Raw genomic sequence first — 24,406 nt, 5'->3', positions numbered from 1 at the left:
CCTAATGGCTATTGGAGCTTTTCATCAGTTTCTAAACATTAACAACGTTTAAAAAATAGGTGGAGAGACACGAGCACAACTGTGCCATTTTCCAGAAATCGATGCAGTTTCTTTGACAACACAGTTCAGGTCTCATTAGCCACCCAAACTAACCCAAGTGCAAAGACAGCTTCAGTCTCTAGGGGCATCTTCTTCCCCAATTAGCACAAGAGAATCGCTAACGTCTAGTATAAAACTCCCAAACAGAAAGGGAAGCTCAGGCTTTTACAGAGTGCCACTCCATCGACTGGTGAAGGAGGCGGGGGAGCGGGAGAGAGGAGCAGCACCAGCACCGATCTCCTGGCTCAAAGTAAAGTGCACCATACGTCAAAAGGGAAAGTTGAAGCAGAGTGCGATGTCTCCACTATTTTGGCAACTGTCAAACGTGTTTTAACCTCGGGAAATAAAAGTGTCCCATCAATAAAAGGAAACGCTACGGGGAAGATCTATTAGGGGGCGGGGAGCGGCTTCCTTCCAGTCCAGACGTAAAATCGCTCAATGTGCTTTTGTTGTACCAAGGAATACCTAAGTCTTTTTAAAAATAAGCTCATTAAACAGTTTCCCAAATTGCTGTGATTTCCGCTAAGAAACTTAAGCGTCTGCCAAGAGCCGAGAAGGAAGGGGAAGGAACCTGCCTCAAACTAGGAACACAAACTCCCTCAGTCCTCCTAGTGCGCCCGCGTCCCCGGTATTTGCTTCAGGTGTTGATGTTTACGCGTCTCCTAAACCTTCAGGTGCTAGACTAGTTCCTCCAAGACACACTTCGAGGCTTAAAGCGGGAAGCTTCAGAGCCACCGCGGAGTCCCCAAGCAGCCCGTGACCCCTTCCTCTCACCCCCTTACCTGTCATCATAGCAGAAATCCGCACTCAGGGTGTTGAGATACAAGGCGAGCCCCAGAGCGCTGCTCACCAACTCTGCAATCATCTCTCCACCTCCTTTCCTCCGGCTTGGCTCTCAGAGCAAGGGCAGCAGCGGCAACAAAAAACAGAAGCATCAATCCCCACCTTCCGTCGCCTTCTCCTCCCAGCTTCACTTTTCCCTCGCTTCTCTACCCTCCCTTCCTTTCTCAGGTCCTTCCAATCCACTACTCTCCTCTTCCTCCTCGTGCCCGTCTCCGCAGCTCCTGCGTCCTTCCCGGGTGCGGGCTCACACGGCGCTCCCCATGCCCAGCACCGAAGAGCGGCGAGCGGCGTTCGGGCTCCGCGCCCCCCGGCGGATCTGTGCACAGGGCTGGTCCTTCGCGCAGCTCGTGCCGCCACCCTAACCCATGGCAGTGAGGGGCACCCTAGGTGAGGAGTGGGACTCAGAGGAGGTGGAAGAGTGCCGGATCGGGGCAGAGGGACCGGACCGAGCCGGGCTCTGGGACCAGCTGGAGGAAGAGAGAGAAAGAAGGGCGGGTGGGAGGGACGAAGCGAGCCGCCTTGCCTCGCCGCCTCCCGGGCGCACGGCTCCCGTGACGCTCGGGCGGACTCCGGCCGCCACAGCAGCTGCAGCGCATCCACTCTTTATTAGCTCCCTCCCGGCCCCAGCCCCTTCTCCAGTGAAGTGAGAAGCGGTGGCTGGAGACTCTAGAAGCTCCCGCGTGGGGTTCTCGGCGCTGCCCCCGCGCCTGCGTAGCCAACCCTCCATCCCGGGTTCGCCCAGCCCCTTTCTCCACCCAGGCCCGCCCCTACGGTTCCTCCCACAATACCCCCTGGGTTGGAGGCTCCTCCCACCCTCCACAGGGCTGGAGGCTCCTCCCAACCACTTCCCGCCCTCCCCTTGTTTCTTTCACCTTCGATTTCACTCTGGGAAGCCCCTGGGACCCAAGAGCGACGGCTGGAAGGCAGCCCAAAGGGGTAGCTGGAATGCGCCCTGGGCGGGGGAGCTGGAGGAGAAACGAGACCGAGGAGGATGCGGTCGCTCTCCCCGCTTCTGCCGGGCGGCGTCTGGCACCGGCTGGATCTCAACCCCGGCACTATGTGTGCCAGGCGCTGCCAGGCGTAAGTCCGGTCAGCTGGAGAGACTTCTGGGGACCGGGAGGGGAAGAACAGGTTTGACGAGTGCTACAGTCTTGGTTGCCACAAATATACATGCGACCTGTCATACACCCTCGTGCGTGAGTCGAAATGCAGTGGGAGTAGGGGAATTGGAGAGCTTGAGGGGCATCTTAGGAGGCAGAGATTTCAGCTCTGAGCCTACCGTTGCCCCAAATGTCAATGGAAAGACGTGGGGCGGGCGGCGGATGTTCCCGCAATCAGGTTAAAAAGAAAGGATACCAAAAGAGGAAACAAAGATTCGCGCGCACATACATAAACACGCCGCAGGGGCGGGGGCTTTTCGTAGTTTCAAGGGGACTGTCAAACTGACCCCGAGAACACAGAGAAGAGAATACCGGTGCAACCCAGTACAGGCTATCCTTAAACCTAGGAAGGCGGGTAGCTAATGCCCTTTCCTTTACGCCTGGATGCAGGACTGGATGGAAGGCGCCCAACATGATGAAATACGGTGTAGAGGAATGGTCTGTGTAGAACGAGCCCTGGGTAGTAAAGTTGCAAAACCAAAGAGGACTGTGGGCTGCCTGCCACACCTCCTCCTGGCTTGGCCCGCTTTCTGGCTGGATAAGTGGCTCCCTAGGACCACGATGAACACTACTGCAGCGCCCTCTGCTGCATGGCAGCCACAATGCATCAAAAACAGACTTGTAGAGCGTTGACGACCCTCAACACCTCTCTGCCACCACACTCCAAAGGCAGCACCTAACCAGCAAGCTCTCCAAAACAGAGGCAAGAAATTGAGCCCCTTGGATGTCTGGCAGTGGTCTGAACAGCAAATACCATGGTTTGGGTGTCTGCAAAACAAAGTTCCATCTTTTCCTGAATTCAAAAGGAAATCTATGTAGACATAAATGAAATGATGAATATTTATTATACCTATTATGCCACCACGATGGACCCATTTATGGGACCTGGGGAAAAACATAAATGCACATAAAAGAGTACTGTATCTTTAAAGGCAGGGACTGATCTTTTATCTTTTTTTTTTAACCCATAATCTCTGCTCACTGTCAAAATGTTTTTAAAATCGTATCAATTGGCCCATCAAGGTCCTCTGTCTCTGTCCCTCCATTGTACTTAAATGTTGATACTACATCCTAGAATACTGGAGGAAAGGCACCCTCTCTAGAATCTGATGCCTGAGTTGGTGTCCCTGCTCTGCAGCTATGAGACCTTTGGCCAATCATTTTACCTCTCTGTGCCTCAGTGTTCTCATCTATAAAACAGTGACGATAATACCTATCTATGGGTACTATTATTATGCAGATAAAAGTAGTTAACATGTTGGAAGCATCTCAAAGGATCCTAAATGCAATAGAGGTGTTAGTTGCTATTATTAACATTATTATTGTTGTTGTTGTTAGTATTATTATTCTCTCCAACTTCCTCCTATCCTTTTAGTTGTTGACTAAAAATATAGATGTTTACTTCCAAAACATACACCATTACATCCACACTGCTCCAGTCCTAGTCCGAGCTACCCATGTTTCCTGCATGGATGAACGCAGAAGACTTCTAAGTGGTCTCCTTCCTTCTCCTCCTGCAATCCCCACCCCCTCTCACCCACAGTCATAATTTCAGGTATTAGACAGAAGATTCTTTGGAAATCCTACAATCTCTCTGCCAAAAAATGTTCAATGACTTCCTGTCGCACATAGACTAAAACTCGAATTCTTAACCATGGCCAGCCAGACCTTCATCTGACCCTGACTGCCTCTCTCCTGAGTCAGTGTGCTCCAGCAAAACACATCCTTCTCCCCTGGAATTTACACTTTTCCTCCTCTCTTATGCAGTGCTTCTCCCCAGCCCTTCTCCAGTTTGTTCCCAACGTTCAAGTCTTAGTTCGAATGTCATTGCCTCAGGAGGGCTTTCCCAGATTTTATCATGTAGCCCCTCCCTCGTCGATCTCTGTCCCATCAGCTGCATTATTTTCTTCGTAGTATGCTTCAGTATCTGCACTCACCAGAATGGCAGCTCCAAGAGGGCAGGGGCCTCCTCAGTCTTGTTTTCTGTGTGATACCTACGTAAACATCTGGGCAGGGAGAAGGGGAAAAGTTGACAATAAATAAAGAAATGTGCTTCGCAGAAACTGTAAAATAACTGAAAATCCACCCATTTTTATCATGAGAGAATAGGGTAAACTGATTTGTGGTCGACAGTGAAGTATTAACAAAGGAGGAGAGGGAGGAAGTAGGTTAAAAATTCTTAAGATTGCATCAGCTTTGCAGGAAAGTGATGGTGGGAAGTCCAGACAGCTCTCTTCAATAATGAAGAGGACTGAGAGGCATAAAAGTGTGAGAGGGGTTTGACTTCAGCCTGCTAAAAGCTTGTAAGCACTTTCCAGAGCTGTCTCCATTTTCAAGGCTCCAACAGTTCTAAAGAAATCTTTGCTAGCCTCCTCCCCCACCTCCTCCTTGTCTCCTCTCCCCACCCCCAAATCCTCTGAATTAGAAGCACAGGGGACTGTGAGAAATGCCACAAAGTGGCATATCTTGCCATCCCTGATGAATGGAAGGCTGAAAATCCAGCTGTGTTTGAGAAATCCAGTTGCTTTTAACAAATTTTCCTACTATAATTTAACGTGGGTCTCACTATTCTTCCAGTGCATTAAGCCTTGGTCTCTTTCAGACTGTTCTCCAAGCAGCCAATGCCTGCATTTTCTCCCTGCCTGGAACAACTTTGGTGTGGGAAAATCAGATTAAAGATGTAAATGTCATCACTATCCTGGGAGATCAATTCAAACCTGAGGGCACTGCTTTTTAATTTATTAAGGTGTACTTACCCATCGGGAGATTGCTGCATGGGTTCTGAAAAAATATATATATATATATTTCCCTCACTATTTAAAGCTACTGTTGCTCTGCACAGATGAAGGAAATCAGGCTGGCTGGCTTGAGTTTTCTACCTCAGACACAAGACTGGCCAAAAAAGTGCTAAGCTCTTATTTTCCCCAAGTAGGTTCCACACATCTGCTACCTCACCACTTCCTCAATGAATTATTTTTTTATAGTCGCCCCGACCTACCCGGCATTTGTTCTGCATTCCCAGCCCTTTATTGTATAATTCATACCTTTGCAGTGCCAGTCCCTCGGGGTAAAGGTTTCCTTATTTGCCTAAGACATTTTTAGTTTATTGTGCAATACCATCTTCCCTTTGGGTGTTGCATAAATATTAACTAAAACTCCACATATGGTCTTGGTCATCATTTCTATTTGTCCTAATGTAACTTCTCTTTGAACAGCTCATTGGGAAAATGTGCCAAGGGTGAGATGTGGCACATAAATTCTCCTGCTGCCTAGAATGCCTTTTAAAATGCCCACAGATTTGGTTATTTATTAACAGAAGATTTGCACCTCTTCCTTGCTCTCTCAATTCTAAAATTGTCCCAGGCCAAAGTAATTACGATCACCCATATGTTTGGTGAAAAGGTATCCAGAAATCTCCTGCTAAAATCTTAACAGATTGACTAGGAAGCAGAAGCATACTAGCCCAGCAGGTGGAACTGCGTGTTTAGGGAGGTCAGAACAGAGCTCTCTGCTGCGGAACTCATAAGCTCTGGGCTTTACTCAGGAAATAACCCTGTGGGAGAAAAACGGCAGAGCATGGATGAAATGTGGGTCAGGGAGCTGACAGAGGCACCCGGGCTGCTTGGTTAACTAGTGACAGTAAAGGCATCGGCTACACATGTTACCTTTAGATGGTTCCCAGCATCCCTTAAAATGCTGCCCTGTGGACATTACATATGTAACATCGCTTTATCCCCAAACTTGTGATCCATTAGGAATATAATTAGGACAATGCAGCCACAGAAAGAGATCCTGTCACCTGTCACAAACCCAGGGCTATTAAGAACCAACTACTACTACAACGATGATCATTTTAAGAATCTCAGAAGCTCCCAGCTTCTAATTCAGAGGATGTAGAGATGCAGGAGGGGGAGGAGTGTAGAAATAACATGTTAATAACTAGATATGGATAATTGCAGAGATGTTGAGGCTAATGATAGAATTCAGAAACTCAATCAAGAAAAGCAAAGACAGCCTCCTTCCTAGAATCCCTCTGAATGCATTCCCATGTACTGATATAAACAGTGATCAAAAATATTTGAACAGCTTGAAGAATTGCATTGAATCTTGGGTAACACAGTTTTGATAAATCTCAGATTCTGGAAAATTAATGATAAAGAGTATAAAGATGATTAGTTTCGATGTGGACATTAGGTAAATTAACCAATTTTTCATGAATGTTGCCTTGATGTTCAGACCAACATGGACCCTTTAAAGCCAGCATTGTCCAGTAGAAATTTCTGCAAAGGTGATTTTATATCTGTCCTCCCCAGTGTATTAGCCATCAGCTACACATCACTATTGAGCACTTAAAATACAGCTAGTGGGACTGAAGAACTGAATTTTAAATTGTGTTTAATTTTAATTAATTTTAATTTCAATAGCGACATTGGTTAGTGGCTACCACATTGGACAACGCAATGAGTTCACGTCAAAACCAGTTGTCTACTCCTCGCAGTGGTCAAAGCTTTAGTCCCGAACCTCATGCTCTGATCTGCTCCATACCCACGTGCCACCTGTTTTTATTTAAGAAACAGCTACTAGCTGTTGAACACTTTGTAGGCATTAGGCATTTGATTGAGCAAAATCTATATTCATGATTGCATCTAACCCTCACAATCGCCCTGGGAGATAAGAGATAGGTACCATTACGACCATATTTTACAAATAAGGAAATGGAGGCTCAGGAAATTGTCCATGGTCTTACAGCCTCTAAGTAGTGGACCTAACATTTGAATGTATGTCTTTTAACTTCAAAATTCTACCTTTAACCACTACTCAGTATAGCCTAGTTGCTCCTTCTCCCATTCAAAAGTCCACGTCTGCATTAGGATCTATTTCAGGAAAGAGAATTCCTGGCTGCAGCCAAGGTGCCTTGATTAAATTCACATTCTTCCTCCTCCACTGTCCCTCAGATGATTCAGGATAAAATACTGTGGAAATCTTTCTTGGTCTACCATTTTTGCCTAATTTTTCCCAAATGTGGCACAGACACCTGCAAAGACTGCACTCTAATCTGCAGTAAAAATTCTCCCTCATAAAATACACACATATACCATATATTTTTAAGAATAAATGTATTCAAAGCAGACATAGACTTTTTCCTAAGGTAATCCACACCATCTATAAGAAAAATAACTGGGATAAGCGTAATGAAAACTCCAACACAATAATGAAAGTATCAATGCAAATTAAAATTTGGAAAACCAAATAAAGCATTTATAAAAGTGACTTAATATTATGTTTAAAACCCCACTACAAATTTGCACCTCGTAAAGCCTATTTAATCCAGTTATTATTCCTATTCAATGATTAGAAAGTCTACTTGCAGTTTGGCCTAGTCATCCAATAATAACTGACCAAAAGTCAATTCGTTTAGAACTTTTGCAATAGATTTAATTTGCCCATTTGAATGAATGAATATCTTAAAATTTGTGATACTTTATTTAATAATTACAAATGAATGACCTATTTATGGCCTTACATATAGACTTCCACCATCCTATAGTTTTCTTCCCAAATGCTCTTTATCTTCTTCATCTTTTTTTCTGTCCTTTTCAATCTGATCTTTCATTTTTTTCATATTTTGCTCCTACCAAAAGATTTAAATCTTGGTGCACAAAACAACAAAGTTACTCTCCCACATGTGAAGATCTTGCCCTGAGATACACAAACTAGTAAGAAAACAGGTTGTCTGCAGTGGTAGCTTTGAAGGAAAGACATTTATTTTCTTGGCAGTCAGTTCCAGAGAGTAGGTCCTTGGATTCAAGTCGACAAATGATGAAGACATTGAATTCAGCAATTCCAAGCTGAGCACCAACGCGAACCTGGGGCAGGAACTTCTTGTTCCTCTAAACCTCTTCCCTGGAGTTAATCACATGCCAGCGCTAGGCTAGAAGGTTATGATCCATTACCTCGGGTAATTTTGGCCAAGTGTCTCCCCTGATTAATACTGCAAACACGTGATGCCGGCAACTACTGATCTGCTTTCTGTCAAATAGATGGGTAGATATGCATTTTCTAGAATTTTACATAAATGGAAATAATACTACATACTTTTCAGGGGTAAGAGTTACCTTCTTTCACTAAGTGTAATTATTTTGAAATTCTTTCACTTTTTGTGTGTATTAATAGTTCATTTTTTTTTATCTTTGAGTCATATTCTATTTGTATGGCTATACCACAATTTTTTTATCCACAGATCTGTTGATGAGCATTTGAATTGTTTCCAGCTTTTGGCTACTATAGACAAAGCTGCTGTGATCGATATAACATTTCTCATTTTTCCCTGGTTCCTGTTCTATCGTCAGTTTTACTTTTGGGAGGTTTCAGAACAAGACATCTTTGGAAACATCTTACAGTGTTTAAACTTCTGCTGTAAATCACTGGTTCTCAGCAAACAGCATATACCCTGTTCTGTAGTCAGTTTTAACCTTTCAGCTAACAGGAACTACAGACCTGTCTCCGGGCTATTGCACCAGGCCACCTGCTTACAGAAGCAGGCCACAAAAATACCCAGTGGAGATGAGTTGATAATGACCAAAGGGATTTTTGAGTTGCAAGTCAAGGTATCGATCATCTTTACATCTTGTCAGAAAGGAATCAAATATGCACTATATTTCCAATTTATTTCAGTTGTGGTTTTTGTATCCCTAATGGATCAAGCACTAGACAACTGCCTGGTTGACCCATTTTTTTTAACCTGGCTCTGGGGACAGGAGCCAATTCCTTTGCCCAAAGAGCACAACTAAATGCCAAGCGTACGGATGTCCACATGTATGCCTTTACCCTGTTGAATACGCTGTTTTCTTCTAATCCTTCCTCCCTGTCTCCCTTACTGTCTCTCTTACCCACTGCCAAATTATATAGGGTTTCTGATGTAGGGACAGAGAGAAAAAGGCATTTGTATTCACTGAGCCTCTACTATGTAGCAGCACTATGCTAAGTATTTAAAATACACTATGCAACTTAGTTCTCACAGGAGTCTGACCAGATGGGTTTTATTACTGTCTTTTCACAAATGACAAAACTGAGGGTCAAAGATGTTAAGAAACTTGTGCTAAATGGCACAACTAGTAAGTGACAACCCAGGATTCTACATCATGTCTGTTTTGTTCCATTTTAAATTTTATACAATGTCCATCTCATTAACAATATTGAGAGCCATCTTCAAAATAAAGTGACTTTTTTCAGATTCTGACTTCTTTAAACCCTTTGTAAGATGATGAAGAACAGCTTTGGGGAGGACTTCAAAGTGTCATCTTTGCTCTGCTGATATTTTTATAAAATCATGGAATCAAAGGCATGAGCCATACAAATGCAGCCATGTTTAGGTTTTATATAAACAAAAAAGGAGTCAAGTCCAAATGGCTACTGAAATTTGGCAGAATATACAGAATTTGGAATATAAAAAATAGAAATACTAGTGTCAGTGAATTTCTGCAGAGAACACCAAGAAGCTCACATGTCTGCTTGCAAATGACATACCCAATAAGGGGCTAATATCCAAAATATACAAAGAACTCATACAACTCAACATCAAAAAAACCAAATGACCTAATTAAAACATGGGCAGAGGCTCTGAATAGACATTTTTTCAAAGAAGATATACAGATGGGCAACAGGCACATAAAAAGGTGCTCAGCATCACTAATCATCAAGGAAATGCAAATGGAAACCATGGTGAGATGTCACCTCATGCCTGTCAGAATGGCTGTCATCAAGAAAACAACAAATAACAGATATTGGCCAGGATGCCCTCTGCACTGTTGGTGGGAATGCAAATTGGTGCCTACGTGATGAGAAATAGTAAGAACATTCCTCAAAAAATTAAAAATATAACTACCATGCTATCTAGCAATTCCTAGGTATTTATTCAAAGAAAACAAAAATACTAATTAGAAAAGATATACGCACCCCCATTATCACTGCAGCATTATTTACAATAACCAAGATATGGAAGCAACCTAAGTGCCATCAACAGATGAATGAAGAAAATGTGGTGTGTGTGAGTATACACACACACAATAGAATATTACTTAGCCATAAAAAAGAATGAAATCTTGCCATTTGGAACAACATGGGTGGACACAGAGGGCATTACACTAAGTGAAATAAGTTGGACTGATAAAGACAAATACAGTATGATTTCACTTATATGTGAAATCTAAAAAAAATGAAACAAATGAACAAACATAACAAAACAGAAACAGAATCATAGATTCAGAAACAAACAGTTGGTTTCTAGAGGAGAGGGACCCGGGGGAGGAGAGAAAGAGGCGAGGGAGATTAAGAAGTACACATTTCCAGTTGCAAACCAAATGAGTCACGGATATGAAATGCATACTGTGGGAAATATAGTCAATAATTATATAGTATCTTTGTGTGGTGAAAGATGACAACTAGACTTATTGTGGTGATCATTTTGAAACATACAGAAATACCAAACTACTAAGTCATGTAATGGGAACTAACATAGTATTGTAGATCAATTATACTTCACAAACAAACAAACTCATAGAAAGAGATCAGATTTATGGTTACCGGAGACAGAGGGTGGAGGGAGGGGGATCTGGGTGAAGGCAGTCAAAAGATACAAACTTCCAGATACAAGATAAATAAGTACTAGGGATGTAATGTTGAACATGATAAATATAATTAACACTGTATGTTATATATGACAGTTGTTAAGAGAGTCAATCGTAAGAATTCTCATCACAAGGAAAATTGTTTTTGTATTTAATTTTGTATCTATATAGATGATGAATGTTCAGTAAACTTACTGTAATAATCATCTCATGATATATATAAGACAAATCATTATGTTGTATACCTTAAACATACACAATGCTGTATGTCATTTATATCTGAAAAAAAATAGAAGAAAAAAATTTTAAAGAAAAAGAAGCCAAGATTCAGGCAAATAATGGACTAACTCTTACTGCTGGAAGTTTTATCTCCCAATCTAGTATTGAGAGCCAAGGGGGAGATGCCGCTCTGCACAGACAGACATCAAGAAGTACTTTTTAAAACTATTTTATAGATAGAGAAAAATTAGCCTTTTACCTTGAGGCCAGATGCAGAGATTACAGAGTATAATGTATACACAAAGATGTCCTAATTACATTTCCTATCTCTTCATCTTACTAAAATTAACCCTTAAAATTATTTTTATAACAGAAACCCCAGATAACAAAGAAGTCAAAACTGGCCATTCATTCTTGGAAAGCGTTTAAAAGTTCTGGAAACAATTATTCAGTAAAAGCAACTCAAAATTTAAAAAAAATCCTTAATAATATGTATAGATACTTTTGAAAAACTCTGGAACTGTATAATATTAAATAAAAGTGATTCATTCATCAAACTTGATGCTGTGAGTGGTCCTGGGGGATGGGAGGAGGGGGAGATGGGGAGTTCCTATTCACCAGATACAGGGTTTCAGTCATGCAAGGTGAAAACATCTTAGAGATCTGCTGTCCTATAATGTACACATAATTAACAATACTATATGTACCCTTAAAAATTGTTAAGAGAGTAAATTTCATGTTACATGTTTTTTTACTACGGTTAGAAAGAAAGTGATGCTGGAAATCAACTTTCAGTGATAATTAATGAACACTTGCAGTGTACCTCTTGTAATGCCATTTCACATTATCAGATATTAATGGAATTAAGTTACTATTCATCTATGTATGTTTTTTAAAGTTACCCTACAAAATGCACTTTTAAAATACACATTATGGCATATTTCTGTAGTATTAATGCTTATTTCAATAATGACTGTTGGTAGAATAATTTCAGCAAAATACATCATGTATGTAAAGGAAGACTGATTTGTTGTTTGTATTATAGGAAATAAATTGAAACTAGAGTTAAAGTCAAAGTGTTTGCCTGAATATCAGCAAAATAAAGCTTCCACCAAAGCAGTTTCCTAGGAGAGGTCATTCCCTATCTCAGACCAGTCAGAGGAGCTAAAATGTTATTTAAGATAGGAACTTTTTGGGAAAAGCAACAATAAAAATAGTTTCTACTTCCTATGATTCACTAATTGCCACTTACTATTAAAGTGCAGAGTCCCCAAATCTAAGTGGCTCCTGTGTCATAGAAAGAAAAAGGCTTTGGAATGTGAAAGTCAGTAAGAACAGGCAAATATTCCACTATCCTCACCAGTCCCTTGAAATCCAAGCTCCAAATCCAAAGCTCTTTTCTTTGAAATCTCGTATAGCATCAGTATTACTGACAGCATTGAAAGCCATCTTTAGAATGTGAAGTAATCTAGAATTACTTTCCGGGATTTGAAAGAATATGCCTTGGCTTTCTTTGAAAATCTTGTGTTCAGAAATTTTGTGACCCATGGGTCAGCTTAGTTTCGTAATAGACATAAGTTTTTATACTTAATACTAAAAGGCAGTACCCAGTTTTAGTTATTCAACATTGTTGTAAAAACTATTCATATTAAGATAATTGCAGTCATAGGGCCCTGGATTGACTTATAGGGAACAGCAGTTTCAAGAGTCTTAAGATGTATATTAAATATTTTACAAAATTGATTTTATGATATACATCCACCTAAAACAAATTAATGAAAATTTACATAATGTTTTAATTCAAAATTTACCCATAAAAATCAGCTCAAAATGTCATCATAGTTAAATTAAACTTCACCAATATATTGGACCTCTAGATTAAAACCATAATAAATAATTTCCCCAACAATGCCACATATGCACTTTAAAAAAATATGGCATGCCATGGCACTATTTTAAAATTATTCCGCCCATGTCTTCTTGAGCTCCATTCAATGCTAATCACAAATGCCCTTTCCATTCAGATTCAACCTCAACCAAAATCAGAAACAGTTCTCACTATGGCAGAAAATACAACTGCATCATCAGCAAGTGGAAGGGACCCGGGGTCCACATGCTTCCTGAGTCACCCTCACTGTTCGCCTACTGAATCAATGCTTTCCCCCTCACCCTGGTTGTGTGGGTTGAATCTATGTATATATACAGACATCTGTTTTGGTTTTCTCTCATCATTTCAAAACCCATCTGGATGGAGAGTTTTTCCCTGCACCTAAGCCCACTTGGCTGGAGCTCTGACATCCTGCCTAGCTTTGACAGGCTTGTCAATGGAGGCTGAGCTCTGTTACCTGGACCCTCCCGCTACTCAAGGAGGTTCTGCTATATATCATTTGAAACCACAGTTCCATCCATCTCTTGACTTCTAGTGTAGCCTGATGCCTACGGACTCCTTTGGATGTGTTTCCACTGAGCAGATTGAGTCTCCTCCAATAGCCATACCTGCTGGAATCAAGCCCCAGTCCATCCAACATCTTTGGACTCTGTATGTTGGATAAGAGAGTCCCCTCATGAAGTCACCCAACAGCAGGGCGAGTTTTTTGTTTCACAGTAACTGCTTTTTCATCACCCTCAATCTTGTTGCGTTGTTTAGGTCCCAGTGTGCCTTGCTTGCTTACATATTGCCACTCATGATTCTGTCCGTTCTCACAAATTACTGTGATAGTCTCAACTGTTGCACATAGCAGCTGGACTATTATGAAACATTAAACAATTCATTTCTTTTAAATTTATTTTTGTAGGTCTAGTAATAAAATGTGGTACTGATTCTTTACACTGGCAACTACATGGACCTTAAATGGTAGGATTACTAACTGATTTATTTTTATAAAATTCTTTCATGAGATTTATTTAAAGAATTTTAATTTCAAGCATTTATATTTACTAATTATACTTTGTATTTTCCCTATGAATATTTTAGAAGAAATATAATTTATTTCAAAACCAACATAATTTATCTTTATATTTTTACATAAATTTGTTTTTTTGATGAAAATATATTCATATTTTTTATACTTTGAATATAATTACATATTTAGTTCCTTAGATCATTACTGTTATCAGAAAACAAATTATGCAAAAATCTTGATTTCAGAGACATAATTAATGAGTTTGCTGAGACGAAACATGGATGGGAGAAAATAAATTGTATAGAAAACATAAAATAATGTATATATTATGGTTGTTTATTCTATGACTTATCAAGACATCACTGGCCTATCAACTGAATGCCCAACATGAATAACAATAATTAAATTCATTCAGCTCTGGCAATTTGCCAAATTTCAGTCATAAGAGAAAACAGGTTTTCACATATTTTCCAATTCTGTTGCTAAGAAAGTACATTTGTCACAGGAGAAGAACTGTTTGCTTGATTTAAAAGGTAGATGATATGTGTTTATACTCCATTTATACTCTTGCCTAGGGCTTCGCAAATGTTAGGGGCAGCCCTAAGTTCCATTTTATGTCACAAGAACTGGAAAATAATATGTATTTAAAATAGAGTAACAGAACTTTGCCCCTAACTTCTCTGAGCTGTGGTTGTTGCTGTTATTTGTTTTTGTTAGTGGAGGCGAAAGTGGTATTCTACATCCTAGAGTAGGGCTTATGTGAACCTCTGATTACTGATGTTAAGAGGTATTTTGAACAGCTTCCTAAAGAATGTCACAGAAATACTCATTTGTTTTGCCTGATTCTTCTACAGAATACACTATTTCATGTGAGAAGATGATTTCACTTCATGGGTAGGTCTCCTGTACTTAAATCAAAGACACACTGCAACTTGTGAGGACATGATGCAGGTGGAGGGGTTATATGTGTGTCATAGTCTGTGTCTCTTCATTTCTTGGCAGCTTCTTTGTCCTGTAGAGGGGAAACTTAAGGAATAGCTGAAATCTGTTTCTTATCATCATATTTTCCAGAGAATGGAGCAAGTTCTCTTGTCAACTGTTGGCTCCGTATCCACCTCTGCCGTTCGTGCTATAAGATTTCCCCTGAGGTAAAAACACTGAAAGACAGCTTCATTCCTTTCGCGTTCCAGTCCTTTGCATAGCACCTGCTCCATAAATGCCCATCACTTGAGTAGGGTTGTAAGTGGTCCAGTTATCAACTAGTCTGTTTTAAAATTTTAATTTGTAAAACAAAAATACTCTATTTATTCTTTTCACCATACTATAACCCGACAATTTTATCTGTCCTGTTGTTTAGCTTTCCCTGTGTATTCTGCATACATCTGGTTTTATAAGCTATGAAAATGGCTGTATGCAAAACATACATTTTCAGGAGATGGCGTTCCTATATCGTGCAAGGCACTTTTGAACAACTGAAAAATCCTAAACCATGGCGAGTCAGTATGAGAGACAGTACTTGAGGTGATGGTGACATGGTGCAGGGACATGTCTCTTTCTCTAAAAAGAAGTGTTACCTGCAATACTCTGGCCACATTCCCAGATCAATGGTATGCTGCCTGTCTAAATTCTGCAGTTTCAACTACATTCACTGTCCTAACGTACGTCCTGTCAGGAATGGTTGTGTTGATGTGCCCGCTGAAACAACTGTTGCATCTGATGTGTGAGACGCTGTGATCAGGAGAGGAAAGGGATTCTCCCATACAATGCCAGCACAGAAGTCAGAGATTTGCCAAATAAATAAATAAATAAATAAATAAATAAATAATAATTCTTTTGAGGTGTTCCCGACTGTTCTTCATATATTTAAATATATTCCTTCATGCTACCACAACTCGTTTATTAATTTTCAAAAGACATCCTGGTTATACTTATTTTGAACTTTCAAGATTTCCCAGACATTTCCATTAGAATAGTCAGACTGACTCCTTGTGGTGATTCCACTGAAGACGGGTGGCTTTTGTCAGTTGTGTTGTGTATATAAAAACGGCACCACAAAAAGCCATCAGTTGACCCCTTTTTGTTAGCATGGTGCTATTTTACCTAATACATGGTTCCTGCCTTTAGGAATACCAAAAATGGTGTTTCCAAATGGGTATTTTGATCACAAAATCATCTTTATGGTTTTTCTTTAAATAATAAAATGGATTTGTCTATTTTTCCACTTCCAGGCAGAGAAGAAATAAGAACCAGGCTCTGAACACAGTTAAGTATGCAGATTGTTTGACCTTTTCCTCTACTTCTATGCTGAGCATAAAGATTTTTAAAAAATTCAAACAGCCTGAGAATATCCAAGTAGATTGAAAAAAAGAAACACAGAAATTTGCTTCTCTTACTATGGTTAAAGGCAAATTCCCAAAGTTGTGCTGGCACCCAGTGGTTGCATAGTAAGTGCTTGCTGGACTGAAGTGCTGTACCCTTTCCCTGCGTTTATCTCTACGAGAGGCAGTTTAAAATAAAGTATCAATTTAAGAATTGATTTTTTGTTGTTGTTAAAAAAAAAAGTGGCTTCTATGATAAAATTCAACTTAACAGCATATGTTAAATCATTAACTCTATTAGAAAGTGATGAGCACAAACACTGGAAAGAAATATGCTATAGTTATTTATATTTAATAACTTACTTATACACAGTCTTTCTATTTTTTTTTTTTAAGTTACTAAAATGAAACCATAAACCATGGGGCAACTCATTCCTTTTCTCTACCACCAGATGCACATAAAAGAACTATTGCTTGCGAAGAGGATGCTTGTTATTCTCGACATGATCATCAAGAAACAGATGGAGAGTGATTATAAGGTCTATGTGCTGCTGATTGTTTTAAAGCAAGTAAACGTTAATCTGTATTCTCTGAGTTTGGGTTCGTAAACAGTGATCACTTGGAATGAGGAAGATACAACTTCAGAAAATTATCACAGATATAAAATCATATCTGGAGGTTAGGCCTATTTAGCTCAGTTACACAAATCTCGGTGGAAGTGGACCGTTGTTGAAGTATCTGTAGGAAAGGTCTCAAAGTTCTTGTATAACGTGGAATTCATTTGCTAATTCAACCCACCGTGTGGTTAGGGATGTTTTGAGTACATTCTGTTTACATGATGCTGGGGATGTAAAGATGAGTATGACATAGCACAGTTCCCACCATCATGCAAAAACATGCAAAACCGAGGGGCTACCATTACCCTTCTGACGGTCTGCCATGGGTGGCACCCTTAAGCCAAGCTTCTAAGAACACAGGAACTTGGTCAGTAGCTGTCCGATAGGTGACTACTCTGCAGAAGTTATGGTGATGCCCCCTCAGGAGGGTTCAAAGGACTGATGGAAATTCATTATTTTGGCCCTTTGGCATTTAAACCCCTCAGTCCTCTTACTCTTCAGTCATATTTTGGCATTCTCTCCTTCCCTCAGGTGCAGACTTCTCTCCTCTTACAATGGTCCATCACACTTGGCATAAATCTCTCTCCCTTCTTCTCTCTCCCTCTAATGCTATTTTAGTAGAATAAGAATCTTAGTTCCCCCAAGCAAGGTGTGTAGGGAACATCAGGTTGTTAAATTAATTTAAATAAAAAAGAAACTTAACTGGAGTCCTATCACACCGGGTTGTTTGGAGATCAAACTGCAATCATTTGATGGGTAACTGCTCTCTCCCCTGGATGCTCTGGAGTGGCCCGTGGCTCAGGTGTCTGACTGAAATGGAAGGGGAGCCCTTTGTATTCAACCTGACATGGTTGCTGCAGGCAAGTCTCATCGCCTAAACCCATGGGAGCCCTTGAAGTTCGCCAGCCTTTCTGCTATGCTTGGGGACTAAGAATCTCTTTGGCACCAACATTTCAGAACCAAATATTCAGACTTCCAGGATCAACAATGCTTTCTTTTTAAGATCTTGTCACTTCCTTTAGGTACTGCAAGGGAGTGGGTTCAAAATGTCAGAGTCCCCACTCATCCCCTAAGACTTTAATCTTAGATAACAAATATTTTAATTTATGAGTTTAGACAGGAAGTGGGAATTCTCTTCAGATACTTTTGTATTTGCTGAGCCCCATGGATCCTCTTATGACAAGGGAGTCTAAAGGCCCTGGTTAACTTCTTAGATCTGGGAAAGGGATAGAAAATTATAAAGAACAAAACATGATATCTCATAGTCATTATGGTTCTCTCTCTCTCTTTCTCTGAGGACTTAATTGTCTGCTTCTTCTGGTTTCTTTTTCTTTCTTTTAATGTAATGATCAAATGCTTGCTACAGGCCAACCTCACAGAAATCTTTAGAGATCAATATTATTAATTCCATCTGAGAGTTGAAGAAACTGCATGACAGAAAAGATAAATAAAATAGCAGAGCTGAAATCTGAAATTGTGTCTGTTTACTAATTTAAGAGGAAGCATATTTAAATGGAAAGAAATTTCTAATATTGGACTAGACCCCCCTCATTGCTGCCCAAGCTCTTACAAAGTGGGTGATCCTGACAAAGCTCCTTAACCTCTTAGATCCCTAGTTTGCTATCTAGAAATTGATGTACTTGCTCACAGACTTTATTTGGTTGTTAACTGAGATCATGGACGATAAACTACTTTACGAAGGTGGAAGCACTGTACAAATGTCAGACACTTGGATCGTTCTACAATGTTATGGCTCCACAAGCTACACATCCCAGGTGATCAGTTAGCCAATGAGCTGACTGAGATCTCCCCAGGAAACCAGCAAAAGAGAATCTGTGCATAGAATAACAGGAAACTGATTCTAAGAGGCGAGGAGATTAGAAAGATTCTCCAGAGCATTGGAAAGTTTGACCCAGAAGAAAGTAACAGGTTTACCTGGAAGATTGAAGTTATGTTAATTCTTTAGGCAGAGTAAGAAAAGCATTAAAAATCATATTCAGTGATCTCAGACTACTAAAGATACAAGAAATAGTCTCTAAGCATAGACAAACATCAATTAAGAAATAAACAGAAACCAAGTGGAGAATCATCTGTGAAGCATTTATGTACATTAAATTCAAATTTAAAAATCTAAGCATTCTGAAAGAACAAGTTATAGATTACAAGTGAGACTAGAACGGCCATATGTGTTGTGACTAAAGACAAAACAAGACACAAACAAAAAATTTAGGCCCCAAATTGAGGGTAAAAACTGGAAAATATGTAATATTTTCTATTTTTATCACATCTAGCATGGACCAGGCACAGTACAAGGTGAACCTGAAAGTCAGTGTTAGACGACCATTGATATAACTGTTCCTTTTGCATTCAGTCCATTTGAGACATTGTAGACAGAGTCAGAGAACAACAAGACCTTTTTACTAGTAATAATAATTGTTCATTTTTACTGAGCATTTACTAAGTGCTTTACAGGGATTAATTAAGCTAATCTTCTAACAGGGCTTTGAGGAAATCTCTGTATTTATTCCCATTTCACAGATGGGAAAATAGAAAGGGATTGATTTTGCAAAGGAATGAAACATGACTACACAGTAAGTGGCAGACCAGTACTGGAACCCAAAAATCTGATTTCAGGTCATGGCGCTTAACCAGTATGTCATGAAGCTGGACTGGAGAATTTAACTTAGCCGTGAAGCCAGCAGAGGCCTCTTAATATAGCAGCCCAGATACATATCTCTGGACCCACAGTTTGTGAATTTGGACTTCCAGAGAGAACGTCAGGGGGAATTATTACCTGCCTCAAATCCTATCAAGCAGAGAGCAGCCAAAAGGCCAAAAACCTGAGAAACTACTAGATTTTCACCCAAATCTCTGAGGTAGGCTGTACTGGACCAAGACTTCTAAGAAGGGGTTTTGTCCCTCCTCTCTATCTTTCCCTTTCTTCCAGTGGGATGCAGAAAACTACAAGGCTGGGGGACAGTAGAACTACAGCTGAAAGAATCCTCAGCCTCTGAATCACAATGTGTTGGAGAGCTCCTCCCTGCCCCCACCATGTCCAATCCCTGCCAACCAGGAACACCTGCCTTGGACTGTTTATAGGAGGAGAAATAAACCTTTATTGTCACTGACCCATAACACACATTATGGGACTATTTGTTACTGCAGCTAGCCTTACCCTAACCAAAACAGAGAAGCAGAGAGAGAAAGGCCATACATGTATTTACCAGGCTTTAACACAGACCCTCTTCATTTCACCAGTTGTTTAAGCTGCTTCTTGTCCTGTAGGGACAAGCTAGTGAGAAAGGTGAAAGGAAGAGCAGAAAGCTTTAATCCAAAGTCTTTAAGAGGGAGAAGTTTCTATTTTGAGGCAGCAGTGTGAGGAGAGGGAGAAAATTGTTTCCTGTTCTGTTGGTATTATTGTCCTTGTTTGAGGGATGGGAAAATTGTGGTACAAAGAGGTTAAGTAACTTGTCTACATTTGCTTCTCTTTATACTTTCATTTGTAATTTGATTACGTGACAGCAAAACAAAAGGTCTAAAAGCAAAATATGTCAAATGTGAACATAATTATGGAGATTTGAACATGCATTCACTTACTAAAGACCCAAATTAGGGAAAAGCCTTTTTACACAAAATGCTTTTGACAATAAAAGGATAAATCAAAATACAATAGATTTGCCTGTTATACTTCCCTACTATAAACATGAATCCGCGTGAAGCGTTTAACTATGAACTGCTTTTCTTGCAAAAAGAACATCTGGAGACATAATGAGAAAATGAAGGCTTGCCTCCTTGGTACTGAGGAAGAAAGTCGTGTTACAGAGCAGTCCAGGTTTTCCAAAAACTCAGAATCTCTACCTCAGATTGGGTCTTCACTGCCAAGCGATCATTAACGCATACTGCCTTGATTCCCTAGAACTTCACCTAATGCTTATTCCCAGCCATCTCCATCTTCCTCAGGGTTTGGGTCTCTCCAGAATCTCTAGAGAGTGGGATCTTGCTTTCAGCTCCATGGAGACTGGAAGTTGGGATGTGAAAATAAGGAAGTATTATGGGAGCTGAGAGTGGGCTCTAAAGGAGGGAACGTTTGGCTAGATGTGACCCTCTGAAAGTGACAAAGGCCCTGAGACTCTCTCCTGGGGGATTTGGAGAGACTAACGCACCATATCCTAAAATACACAAAAGTAAGATAGCAGCCGAGTGCCAATTTACTAATTCAAATTATAAAATATAACTGTCGGCACATTGTCTCCTCAAGTGTACCCCACACGAGAACCTACATCATTCTCAGGAACAATATTTGAATTTATTTTGTGAAAGGGCTGGCACAGGAATGGGGACACTTGACATCTCCAGGACTAGTGTATTCTCTCCCTGTAGCCAACTCACCCTGAATGTGAAGGCTGCTTAGAAGGCAGGAACCAGGGAGAGCGGGGTTGGAATAAATGTTGAATGTTCTCTGGTTTTGCTCCTTGGCCCTCTTATCTATATCCATTCTCCAGGCTATCTCACCTACACACATAACTTACATCATGGAATGGAGACAGGTGACTCACAAACTGGTATCTCCCAGTCTCAACCTCTTCTCTGAGTTCTAACCCATCTGTCTACTTGACATTTCCACTTGAATGTCTCAAAGGCATCTCAAAATAAACACATCCCCGAAACCAACTCATAAAGTTCCCCCTCAAAACCATCTCTCCCAGTGTTCTGTCTTAGTGAATGGCACTACATTCATCCATCTGCACAAGGTAGAATCCCAGAGTCATCCTTGATAAGATCCTCTCCCTTACCACCCTCATAACTGACTCTTTTCCACGTCCTGTTGTTTCTAGCTTCTAAAAAAATCTCACCAACCTTTATACTTCAATCCATCACCATCAACAAAATTGTGTTTAAATTACCCTCACGTTTCCCCTGGCCAGCTGATCTCCACGCTTCTATTCTCCAATTCATTCTTAATATTACGACTATAACGGTTTATTTAAAATATTTATCATTACCCATGCCCCTATCGGCAATGATTTCCTTACTGTTATTGGGATAAATAACAAATCTTCTAAATGCCATTTGAGGTTCTGGCTGGTCTCAGTGCCTCTCTCCAACTTCATTTCCTCTGCATGCCTCCACCCGCAACAGCCCTGAACATCCTGGTGATTCAGGAACTTGTATTTGCTTTACTTCCCTGAGTCCCAGCAATGCGGCTCGTACTGTCTCACGCTTGTGCTCCTGTCCCTTCTTCATGGAGTCACTGTTACATGTCTTTGTCTATCTTGGCTTAAACAGCACATCCATAAGCAATGTTTCGCTGGCCTCACTGACTTCAACAAATTGCTCTGGTTTAGCCCCATTTACCTCCTTCATGGTGTTTGTCACCATTGCCATTTTATATCTGGACACTCCATGATGGAAATAATTGTATCTGTTTTTACTTATGATTTTGTATCCCGATGCTTTGCACAGTTTAGCCCATAAGAGGTATTCAATAGTATTTACCAAATTGGTAAATAGAAAAGGATGAGTAGAAACAGAACTACCATATGACTCAGCAATTCCACTCCTGGGTATCTAGTCACAAAAAAACAAAAACACTAATCCAAAAAGATACATGTACCCCAATGTTTATAGCAGCACTATTTACAATTGCCAAGATATGAAAGCAACCTAAGTGTCCATCAATAGATGAATAGATAAAGAAAAAAATACACACACACACACACACACACACACACACAATGGAATATTCCTCAGCCATAAAGAAAGAATGAAATGTTGTCATTTGCAGCAACATGGATGGACTTAGAGGGCATTATGCTAAGTGAAAGAAGTCAGACAGAGTAAGACAAAATGTATGATATCACTTATATGTGGAATCTAAAACATACAACAAACTAGTGAATAAAACAAAAAAGCAGCAGACTCATGGATATAGAGAACAAACTAGTGGTTACCAGCGGGAAGAGGGAAGCAGGGAGGAACAGTATAGGGGAAGGGGAAAAAAGATTTATTATGGGATCATATGAAATCATTTGTGTGAAACTTTTAAAACTTATAAAGCACTACGGAATTTTAAAAATTAAAAACATAATAAAGTTGGCAAAACTAGGGGAAAAATGTGATGAGTGGCATATCTACTGGTGGCACCAGGATGAGACTGCCTGATGAATCTCTCTCACCCTAACCACAGGCACACATTAAGAACAAAACACTTGACATCAGATATCTTTGTTCCTTGTCCCAGAGGCCCTGCGACTATCTGCACTGGCCCTGGAGCCAGGCTATCTGGATTAGAACTCACTCTCCACCATTTAGTTGTTGGCCAGGCTAAGTTATTTAACTGCACTAAGTCTCCGTCTTCTCATCCATAAAATAGGAATAAATTTGGTACTTAAATAACTGGATAACTATGAGAATTAAATGGTACTATGGTTGCACACATTCAGTTCTCAGCACATGTTAGCTATTATTTAATAATATACATTTCTCTCTTTTTCTGCGCTGCTTTTTTTTTTCTCTTTTGCTGTACTTCTAAGTCTAATCAGTGGCTTCACAGTCTGACTGACTTAGTCTTTGTGTAGTTACATTAGTATTTAAAGTCAGTATTCCCTGTCCTTTGAGAGGTGGAGGCTGGTATCTGGTATAACATAAAAGGATAAAAACCCCACCCCCACCCACCCAACAGTCAGAACCCTGCTTCTCACATACAGGACAACATACTTGTGATCTGTGTAACTTTCAACCCAGTCTTCTTAGTACTTCTCCTCTGAAGGGACAGTCCTCCTGAAGAGGGGTGCGAAGACTTTCCAAATCTTCTCTTCTCCAATAGAGCAGCCCACCCCCAGTTATTATCCATATAACACTCTTTCTAAAACCTTCATAGCCATGTTCACATCCTGATTCAATTACAATCCCTCTCACGACTGATGGACCCCAAACAGAGTACAATGCATGAAATGTAGTCTAATGATATGCCTTGCTCACCACCGGCCAGTAATAAATACCTTGTGAGTATGTTTATGGATCCAGCTCCATATATATATATACACACATGCGCGCACACACACACACACACACAAATGCAGCCTATTTTAAATTAAGAGTCAGGGAAGGTGTACTGGATTGAATAGTTCCACCCACCCCCCAAATTGATGTCCCTCCCAGAACTCAGAATGTGACCTTTGTTGGAAGCAGGGTCACTGCAGATATAATTAGTGAATATAAAGTCGTGCTGGGGTAGACTGGACCCTAAAGGGTAGACTGGTACCCTTATGAAAGAGAAGAGACAGACAGAGAGAGAGATAGGAGAATGCCATATGATGACACAGATGCACCAAAGAAAGATGGCCCTACAACGACAGAAGGAGACACTGGAATTGTGCAGGAATGCCAAGGACTGCTAATGACTACCCCAAGCTGGAAGGCAGCACAGACAGACGTTCCTTTCAGCCCCTCTAAAGAAACTAATCCTGCTAACACCCTGACTTGACACTTGTAGGCTTCAGAATGGTGAGAAAATTTCTGTTGTTCTAAGGTTCAAAAAAAGAAACTGTAAAATTGAACAAAAAATAAGGTCAGTATTTCCTGTAGGTCTCTCCCCCCGCACCCCCACAACTCCACATG

General features: G+C 40.5%; 2 protein-coding genes across 3 annotated transcripts in view; both read right to left on the bottom strand.

The window, feature by feature from the left end:
- TMTC2 (transmembrane O-mannosyltransferase targeting cadherins 2) overlaps window positions 1-24,406 on the bottom strand; it is a 470,409-nt gene that overhangs the window by 357,409 nt on the left and 88,594 nt on the right. The window contains exon 2 of one of the 2 annotated variants that reach the window (XM_064491564.1): window positions 4,040-4,108. In XM_064491564.1, coding sequence (XP_064347634.1) covers window positions 4,040-4,108 — 69 coding nt within the window. Of the gene's footprint in view, window positions 1-881; window positions 1,009-4,039; window positions 4,109-24,406 lie in introns of those variants that run through there. The other variant, XM_010975092.3, reaches the window with a different exon arrangement.
- Window positions 4,050-24,406, bottom strand: part of METTL25 (methyltransferase like 25) — a 197,956-nt gene continuing 177,599 nt past the window's right edge. The window contains exon 13 of the mRNA XM_031463060.2: window positions 4,050-4,108. The gene's annotated coding sequence lies outside the window, so the exon portion shown is untranslated. The remainder of the gene's footprint in view (window positions 4,109-24,406) is intronic.

This window comes from Camelus dromedarius, chromosome 11 (genome assembly GCF_036321535.1).
Source record: "Camelus dromedarius isolate mCamDro1 chromosome 11, mCamDro1.pat, whole genome shotgun sequence".
Classification (NCBI taxonomy): domain Eukaryota; kingdom Metazoa; phylum Chordata; class Mammalia; order Artiodactyla; family Camelidae; genus Camelus; species Camelus dromedarius.
Note: the sequence above shows the minus strand (reverse complement) of the source record. Positions and strands in the feature narration are given on the sequence as shown.